Here is a 10,808-nt window from a genome sequence, read left to right as displayed (position 1 = left end):
ACCGTCAATATATTTTGAAATTATGAAAAACTTATTATTCAAATAAAATACCATGGGGTGTATCCATAAAAATGTCAAAGTTAACTGGTAAATTTACAAGTTAAGTTACCAGTAAATTTTACATTTACAACACTTATCAACATTTCACAATATTACTGTTAATTGTCTCCTTCGTTGTTTTTCCGTGAATGACCGAAGTTAGAGTATTTCAAAATTTCACTAATTTTTAAAAAAAAAGTAATTAATTTTCAAAAAGTAATAACTTTTTTTTGTAAATATAACTAATTTGGTGATTCTTAATAATACTAAGATTAAATATAATCATTTATTTTAATAATTTGCTTATTTTAGATTTTAATAGTATGCATTTTTTCAAACTGTGTTTTGCTAAAGTATCATCTCAACAGGTTGCACGTAAACGTTATAATTTTTTTTTATAGATGCATATTAATTACAAATATTAATTGTGAAAAAAAAGTTTGTAAAATTTTAGTTTTGCTTGCTTTTTTATATTTTTCTTGAATGACCGAATTTACATGGTGACCGAACTTAGACGATTTTACGGTATACAAAATAAATAATACAAATAATTTTTGGTATATTTTGTATATTATTCGAACAACATATTATTTAAACTATATTGTTTTTAAACATATTGCAAGAAGCAATAAAAAGTTTTTTTTTTAATTTCCAATTTAAATAATTTTCCAACAGGTGCAAGCAACTAAACGGTTTCATAAATATGTGCTCTAGGCTTATTTTACTTCAGTTACGCCATTTTCTTTTTCACTCCAGATTTATTAAAAATATATATATTTTTAATTAAGTTTAACATCGAGAAGTACTTAAACTTTTATAAAAAAACTGTGACAACCTTACGCCCCAAATTATTTATAAAATGTGTATTAAAATTTATTATCTCGATTCAGTCAATGGCAAGAAAAATAACAAAATATAGCGATAAATTAAACATGTAAACAATATAAACAATAAATTAGCAATGCTAATAAAATAAATTAATTATACAAACAAAATCTTTTTGCAGCATTTTTACAACGCCAGAAATATAAAGTTTACAAAAATAATCTTTTAATAAGTTTTTATTTAAATAAAAGGTTTTTCCTGCTGGTTAACTTGAATCGCTAGTTTTCCGGAAGATTATTGTGACGCAACTTAAGAGAACAAAATAAGGAGTTTCGGAAACTATTGCGTATTTTTTTAATAATCAAGGAAATTGAAAATTTCTTTGCGCACATTGAGTAAAACTAAACAATATCCTTTTGTTATTTGAGTAAATTATTAAGTAATAATTTATGATTCAAGATATTTTTGATTATTGATATTATCAGATATTAAAAAAAATTTGTTATAAGTTTGTTAACCCGCTTTTAAAAAAAACGTTATAAAAAAATTTGCATTTATTTATCTTCAATATAAATCTTATCAAAATAATTCAAATCAAAGCAACTGTTAGCAAAATATTCTTTATATATATATACATTCATACATATATATATATATATATATATATATATATATATATATATATATATATATATATATATATATATATATATTATATATATATATACATATACATATATTTATTTATATATATACATAAAGGTTTTTTTTTCAAAACGCGGTATAAGCAATTTCGTTTTTATGTGCCAACTTAAATAATTTTTAAATGACATAAAAAACAACAAATAAATAATAACAATAAATGATCATGTTAAAAAAAAACAAAAAACATTTAAAAGTTATTAGAATTAATAAAAAATAATAAAGCATTCTGGGGAGAATTATTTTTTAATTAAATAATATTTAAAGCAGCACATAAAAACAAAATTGCACATACCATTTGTTTTGAAAATAAACTCTTCATATATACATATATAAACATTATAAATAGATATATTTGTATTAAAATTAAAATATTTACAATAATTTTGATATAACATTTATACCCTATGAACAAATGTACACACACAACTTCTAAAGAACTGCAGCACCACAACCTGCACGAGCAAAGTTCATATTTCTTTTATGAACCCAGCAATCTTTTTCAAAGTCATAAACCTCGATTGAACTTAATCTGTTAATGCCATCAAAACCACCAATAACAAATATTTTTTTTTTTAGTATGGCAACACCTGACCATGCACGTGGTGAAAGCATAGTAGATATTAAAGTCCATTGCATTGTAGAAAGATCAAAACTAAAAACAAAATATCAAAAAATAATTTAAATTCATATTTATAGCATAATTACAAACCAAATAAAATAATTTAAACTTGAACAACTACATTAATTATTAGGCAAAGTACCGTTCACAAATGTCAAAGTAAGTGTCACTACTTCGATTGCGACCACCAATAGCATAAATAAAGGAATCAATTGAGACAAGGTTTAAACCAGAGCGAGCTTTCTCAAGTTCTGCAACAAATTTCCATTCATTTTTTATTGGGCAGTAGCATTCAACTGAAGCCCTATCACAGTGCATAGTTCGATCATAGCCACCAGCAACATATATCATACCTAGAAAGTAAAAAAACAAACAAAAAAAAACACTCATTAGCAAATATAATTTGAAAAACAAACCAGTTTATCAAACCTTAAAATAAAAAAATTCTTTATTTTTTAATAATGGCTTATTCTTTCACTTTTATTTAATACATACAATTTGTATTAAACAACCCGAGTATTTATCAAGTAGATGGGTGTCTAACTCAAAATTTACAATATCATAAAAAAAATTAAAATGAACCATCATGCGATGTGGCCCCTGCTCCTGCCCTTCGCTTCTGCATGGGTCTTTTAATTTTCCAACAGTTATGTTTTTGAGAATACTGTTCAACAAGATTGAAACTTGAAATGCGATCTTCACCACCTATAGCGTATAACTTTCCATTGCAAACTACAGCAGAAACAAAGGATCTTGGAATACTAAAGTCTGCAACTCTATACCAATATTTTGTTTTTGGGTCAAACCGTTCTACATTAGGCAAATATAAAGTTTCATCTTGAGGGTTATTTATTGCACATTCACCTCCCACAGCATACAAACATCCATTTAAACAAACTGATGCAATAGCTGTTCTTGCAATACTGAGATTTTTTTCAATAAACCAGCTGTCGGTGTAAATATCATATCTTTCAACACTGCTTAAATGACAGTGCATACTATTTCTACCACCAATGGCATATATCGATTGCGGTAAAGCTCTTTGAATGCACAGATAGTCTGGTAAGTGTTCAGGTCTTTCATTAATAATTTTAGCTAAAATAAGTTGACATGTAGAATTTGCTTTAATAAAAGATGCAGGAAAAACTTTAGATTCTAAAAATTCAAGAGACAAAAGAGGGATTCGAATGTATTTTAACACTTCAGGAAAAAGTTTTAGCCTCTTTGTATAATCATGTAACAACCATTTTTCTACTGAATTATAAACATCTTCTTCATTACGAACTTGTAAACTGTCATTCTTTAAAAGATTACACAGATCATCAACATTTAGGTTTAAAAATTCCTCTGTGTTTGAAACATCAAGAAAATGCTGGTGGATATAACGATTTGCATACCGCTCTAATTGTGTACATGAATAAATATTTGCAAAGTCTCTAATACCAATACAGTTTGAAGAGTCCAACTGATGGCATAAAAATCTCACGCAGGCTGATTGCAATGACTCTATGTTGAGTAAGCTAGACCCACAAAAAAGTTCTTCAACATTTTTAATGTTTATTTCAATGACACCAGTATAAGAAAATTCAATTAACATTTCCATAGTTTTTGACTTTATTCCATGAATAGTTATAACTTTTTGTCCTGACTCTAACATTCCATTTGTAAACATCGCCCTTAGATAAGGGCTAGTACCCGCTAAAACTACTTTATGAACGTGAAACTCGTTTTTTTCAACTTTTAAAATTACATCGCAAAGTTGTTGCTCTTTTCGAAGCGCATTTATCAATTGTAATGTTTCGTTTGCGAAAGAAAAATGTTGAAAAATTTTGCAAACCATTTTATATTTAAAAAAAATTATCTTTTTGCATATTGTTCTCAAACATACATAATTCTTTTTCCACGCTTTTAAAGTCTATAGCATAATTGTTTGGAAGCAGGCATGGGTTTAAAAAGTTTGCTTACATGTATGCGATCAGTTACACCTACAAGAATATATCAACAAATAGTATATAAATTTTAAAGAAAGTTAGACCAAGATATTGTTTACGCTTAAAATAATAACTTGAAAAACTTAAATTATATCTTGTCCAAGTCGCGGATGCGGCACTTACTGATGTTTGAGATACCTACTTTCCAGACATGGAGAAAACTCCAAAAATGTATATGTTTATAATTATATAAAATAAGGATTCTTTGCAAAAAAGTGTAATGATTGGAACCTATGAACAAAAAAGCCATAAAAGTTTAGCTACACCTACCCCAAACGTGATAAAGTTTATAGCACCAAGTTGATAAAATAATTTTTATACTATTCTTGACTAAATCTATATTCATCAATAAATTTTAAAACTCACACAAAGATATTTTAGCATTCAAAAACTATGACCGTAATAAATTTGAATCCCCCTCAATTTGAGGGGGCTGCAAATTTTATATGGCCTTAACTGTTGAACGCTAAGAGATTATTGTGTGAGTTTTAAAGTTTATCGATGAATATAAACTTGGTTAAGAAGAGCAAAAAAAATATTTAATCAACTTTTTGCTCTCACGTTTAGAGCAGGTGTAGCTAAAGTTTTAAAGATTTTTTGTTCCCATGCTCCAACCATCGCATTTTTTTGCAAAGCATCTTTATGTGATACAAGTATAAACATAAATTTTTGGAGTTTGCTCCATTTCTGGAAGTTAGGTATTTTCAAACATCAAAAAATGCTGCATCCGCGCCTGAAATCTGTCTGGTATTGTCTAAATGACTAACAAATTTTAGCTATATCAAAAACGCTATAGTTTGCTATATTTTAGCTGTATTGAATTTTAGCTATATTGAAAATCCTATAGTCTGCTATATTGAAAATGCCATAGTGAGCAGACATATCAGTGGCGTAAGATGGTGGTAAAAATAGGATAATTTTTAGGTGTAAAATAAACTTGTACCTACTTTTTTATCGTATCAGAACCGCGTAAATAGAAATTATGGTAATTAAAACCGAAATACAAACATTTTTTCCAATTTTTTTAGACCACCGAATATTACATAAAAAACTTTGGATTGTTTTTCTTTCAAAACTCATTGACAGATTTTCGATTTTATTGAAATATGTTTTTCGCGTTAAGAAGTTGTAGAGGTCATAATACATCAGACTTTATAGAGTAGGAGTCATAGTAGACTTTTTTCTTCCAGATTGAAAACCCATTATTCTAAAAACTTGCATATGTATTTGAAAAATACACTTGAAAAAACGGCATAGGCACATTTAAAAAGTTTTAAGAAAGTATATATTAATCATTTATAAAAGTTTTCTTATAAAGCATAGAAGCAAATTAGAAAAAATTACTTCTTGATTAATTTATCTGAAGTTTACATTTTTTAATAAAATATTTGTAACTTTTAATACATTTTTTTTTTCCTAACTTTATACAAAGACTTTTATAAATGATTCATAAATACTTTCTTAAAACTTTTTAAATGCGACAATGCCGTTTTTCCCTTTGAACTCTTCATTTAATTATATTAAAAAAAAAAAAAATGGTCCTCCATTTTTGAAATTTAGAAAATATACTTAAAAACTTTTAAACTAAATTGATTTTATAACAGCTTTGGGGGTGGGGGGGAAGGGCCCTTTGTATATATATATATATATATATATATATATATATATATATATATATATATATATATATATATATATATATATATATATATATATATATATATATATTAATAAAATCAATTTAAATTTTTTTCATATTTGACATTAAGATCAAATCTTTCTTTGATCGATTAGTATATATCAATCAATTACAGATGGATGTACAAAAGGATAGTCTCGATAAGTCCTTTTGTAAAACGGTGAAAATAAATTTTGTTTGCTGCTTCAGTTACTTTTTTAATTCTTTTTTCAAACGAATTCTCTAAGTCAAGTGACTTGGCCAAGTCGTAATATTAATAAACTAAAATATTATAATAATGTTTTTACTCTTTTGTTGTCGGAACACAAGTAAGAATAGGCTCATAGGAGATAATATAAGATAAGTAAGAATAGGCTCATATAGAGATAATAGACTTAGAACAGAGACTTTAATTAGCCGTGGCGCAGCGGTAACACATTTGCCTCAGTTTTTAACTTAAATATTGATTAAATGTTTTTGAAATTTTTGTCTTTTATTTTGAGACTCACACTCTGCACAGTTTATTGGCAAATATCATTTGTAATAATTGGCCGGTTAATTGTCTGCAACTACCAAGTGGCCATATCTCAAATAAAGTCATACCTTTGGGTATACTTCCATTTCTAATGACAGTGGTTACTTTGCAACCATAAAATGATTAAAAAAATCTTTGATGATTTCATCTTTTAGAATAATAAGAGAATCTCCTAAATCGATATTTTTTTAAAGTTTTATTAATGTATACATTGCCAATGTATTTTTCCTTCTGATTGTCCTTTGTTGAAATTAGTAGAATCACCACCTTTTGCTATAAGCTTTTATCAGAACCATTCTTTTTCAAAAGTTCACATATATTCTGAGCAAATGTTTTAGCAAGTTTCAAATAAAATTCTTGAATTTTTTTAGGTATGAAGTGAAAAATATTACTACATCCTGGCATACCTCTTGACATACTGTATCAGGGTCGTATTAAAGCAGGGACTGATAGGGTTACAACACCAGGCCCTTAGAAAAAATAGTCTCTGTGAACCTTTTTGTTTAGAATAATTTTTGGTATGCTTCTCAGTTTTTTAAAATCAATTTCTTAAGAGATTAAAAGAGGTTGCTAATAAAATATTAGAGATTTAGTATTTAATCAAAGTCTCATTTTTTATTTAATGGTTCCATTAAATAAAAAATGAACCATTAAATAAAAATTTACAAACGTGAGCGTTATATTTTTACGAGTACAAAACAAAATGAAGAAAAATTGTTAACCAATTACAAAAATAAGCTGAACATTGTGCTTTTTCAGATTTCGCTTTAGCAGTATAGAATCAATATCTATCAGCATGTCCCCATGCCTAAAAATGTCTTAATACGAGCCTGTACTTTGTAATATTCCTCTTTCACTATTGCAAGATAATATTTTGGCAAACCTTCTACTGTTATTAGAATATGTGTATCAACTCTATCATAAATGAGAGCAAACCAGTTCGATGATGGTTCCTCGGCAAGTCATAAACACCTGTGGCTAGACCTTAAAGCAGGGTAAGGTTATAACCATTAATAAAAGTATTTAAAATCAAAAACGAAGTATTTAAAACAAAAAGATAACTTTGATACATATAACCATATTTGACACCAGACCTTTTTTACAATTACTAGGCTGGATAGCAAACACCATAAGAATAAATTTTAAAGCTTTGTTAAAAAATATTTTATAATTAATAATTTTTTTATATGATCGGCATATTAGTTTAAGTTTAGTATTATCGCTTGTTATTTAATATTTATTACTAAATGATTTTTCTCGCCAAACCCAAACCATAATAAGTATAACTTCTTATAATTAGTAAACTTCTCAAATTTACAGAAATATCTTTATTCTTTAACCTTGCTTTTCCCCTTGCAGCCAGATCAACTACAGTCCGAATATCCATCAATGTTGCAGTAGTGTAAGCCTCGATGTAAACTTTTTATGTAAATCAGTAATGCAAAATTGTATTAGGATACCAAAATAAAGCATTGGCGTAAATCCACTTATCAATCAACAATGAGTAAACGGCTTCATTAAATAATTTATTGGATAACATCTTTTTTTTTTTTTTCATTCATTACATACCAAATTTCGATTTTTTGATCCAAATTACCATATAAAAGTAAACCATGTATTTTAGAATTTTTTTTTACCTGTACCTAAAGCGCGTATTCTACACGTGTATTTGTGAAAAAAGCTAACTTAATTTAAAAAAATTTGTTTCTTCAAACCGAAACGCCCACTTATACCAACTATAATAAAAAATTTAGAGTCAAAAAATCAAAATACCGTATGTAATAATTATTAACTTATCTAACTTTTCTATAAAAAAAAAAAAAAAAAAAATAGTAACAAAAAGGTTTTGTTTCTTTATAACGGCATTAAGACAAATTTTCTGGAGCAGTGCTTTTGCATTTTCAAATTTGTATTTCTTGAAACTAATGCTTAATATTACGCTTTCACTTCTGATCACAAGCCATTGATACTGATTTTTCATAATGTTCCTTAAAGATATCTTTGTTTTAAGATTCAATCTAGTTTTGCAAATTTCCTTATTCAGAGCCTCTAGTGACTCGTCAATGTTAGAATAAATAAGAAGTTCTAGTGTCTTAGATATTTTTTTTTCCTGTTTCATTTATTTACAATAAAGACATATTACATATTTAAATATTGGCTGGAGCAAGAAGAAGACATTGACTTTCTTATTACCAAGCCCCGTTTACATATTGTCCGTATTTATAAACAAAAAGTAAAAATATACACAACCCGTTAAAAATACATAACATTTGTCAGATAATAAAGAGACTTTTATATTGATTAAAAAAAAAAAAAGTTTTGTATACTTATACAAATATATTTGATACATGTTTAACAATATATATTTAGAATGAATGAAAACGTTTTTTCTATTTTAAAATTACCTTTTAAAAAAAAATATATTAAGTCTATTGTATTAAAATCTAATTGACGATTCTTTTAGAACCTGTTTTAAATTTTTATATTATGTAATGTTCTTTATTGAACTTTTTAATAAAAATTTTTCATAAAAAAGTCCTCGATATTGAATTCGATAAGAACTCGCTTTTAAATTAATTTTCGGAACAAAGTTGTTATCTGAAAAACTTTGTTGAATATTTATGAGATATTTCACTAAAATAAGATTGAAATATAAGTGGAGATATTCGATGTGTCATTTTAAGCATAAAAAAGTAATATTTGGTAAATGTTTACCAAATTACTTATAAACCATTCATTTACTTTAGATAGTTCTTCATTAAAAATTTTAAAAAGAATTTTTATATCTTTGTGTGAAAAAATCAGATTGGAATCGTCAGCAAACAATATAAGATATAATTTTAGATGGTAAAAATAAGCCATTTATATGCACTAGAAATAATAATGATCCTAAGATAGATCCTCAACTTGTTTTTTTTTTGGTTTCAAGGTTATGACAAGTTTACTCCGTAAACAACTTAAACTTACTTTGGTTTAAAGACTACTTGACTATCAGGAAACAATATATATCCCAAGCTCCAAGAATATATAAACAGTTGGGGAAATTGTAACTAGTAGTAATTTTTAGGTACAAAAGTTGTTTTAAAGCAATACTGTTCAACTTATTACATGAGAATACTAATTTCTAGGATTGTCTTCAAGCTGATGATTACATCTAAAACCACTCGCGTTATATCAGCGAAAATTTCAGCATTTTCAAATGCCCTTCTGGCAGGGTTCCCATCAATACACAGTGGGCCAGTAGGTGGACAAAATGGGAAAAATTTTAGTTGTCTAATCTTGAAAACCTATTTAATTTTAGTATCTACATATATTAGGAGAAATCTATTGATAATTTATTTATATTAAATCCCTTAGTTACCAGGACTCTAAGCATTTGAATATTGAGATAAAATTGAAAAAAATTAAAAATTATAAATAAGTAATTAACGGTGACATCAACGTTGTGTTATATTTCAATTACATCTACGTTTTTGAAACAAAAAATTAGTACATGTTATTCTAGAGTATTTAGAGATAAGAAAAACCAATGTGTGAAATAAATTTGTCATAGCATGTTATCTCAGTTATACTTTGAAAATCACAGATTAAAAAAAAAAATTTCTTAAGAAACTTATTTTTTGCCGCACAATAACTAATAATTACCACAATTTGCCATGTGTTGTCTTATATATTATTTGAGCTATATGATGCTTCAATCGAGTTTTAATTGATTGCTCGTCCCCTTAAATCCCCGTTCAGATTTTATGTATGTTTTAACTTGGTTGCTATGGTACTAAATTTTGCATAGCAACAATTCATTTTTACATTAACGTTGTTTTAACAGTATTTTACTTGCGCTAAATACACAATATTGGGGGTATGTATTAAAATGAGATTCAGAATTCTTATGAGGTTAACTTTTTTTGGTTACTATGGATACCTTACTTTGCATAACATAGCAACAACATATTTTCGGTAGTTGTTAGTAATTTAATTACTAACACTGACAGTAATTTAATTACTTTTAATTTTAATTACTAACACTTGTAGTAACTTAATTACTAACAAGTATTAGTAGTCCAGGCGGCATATATATTATAACATTTTACTTTTAAATACAAAATACTTGTTACAATAATTATTTAGATATGGTTTTGTTAAACTTAGACATTTATAATTTTCTCCAAAAAAACAATCTTAGTATTTCAAAACAAAATATTACTGAAGATATATTAAAATTTATTCAGCCAAAATTTGCTGATTTTAAAGATGTTGATTTTAGACATGCTGTTCAACGATTTGTTTACTTGTATAAAAAAAGTGGAAATCTGCAAACTATACTGTGAAAAATTTTGAAAAGAAGTTTGTGAACTGGCTTAATGAATATTTAATTGTCAGAAAAAAAGACAATGAACCAACTGCAAGTAGACGTGG

General features: G+C 26.6%; 1 protein-coding gene across 1 annotated transcript; it reads right to left on the bottom strand.

Annotated features, from left to right (window-relative positions):
• Positions 1-1,858: 1,858 nt before the first annotated feature.
• On the bottom strand, positions 1,859-4,133 carry LOC100215141 (kelch-like protein 20). Its single transcript, XM_065795720.1, has 3 exons — positions 2,771-4,133; positions 2,331-2,541; positions 1,859-2,221 (listed from the first exon to the last, which is right to left on the bottom strand). The coding sequence occupies exons 1-3, from the start codon at positions 4,026-4,028 to the stop codon at positions 1,999-2,001; spliced, it is 1,692 nt and encodes a 563-aa protein (XP_065651792.1). The 5' UTR covers positions 4,029-4,133; the 3' UTR covers positions 1,859-1,998.
• Between the last annotated feature and the right edge of the window lie 6,675 nt (positions 4,134-10,808).

Source organism: Hydra vulgaris, chromosome 04 (genome assembly GCF_038396675.1).
Source record: "Hydra vulgaris chromosome 04, alternate assembly HydraT2T_AEP".
In the NCBI taxonomy this organism is placed as follows: domain Eukaryota; kingdom Metazoa; phylum Cnidaria; class Hydrozoa; order Anthoathecata; family Hydridae; genus Hydra; species Hydra vulgaris.
The sequence above is the reverse complement of the archived record's forward strand: the minus strand, read 5'-3'. Positions and strand labels throughout refer to the sequence as shown.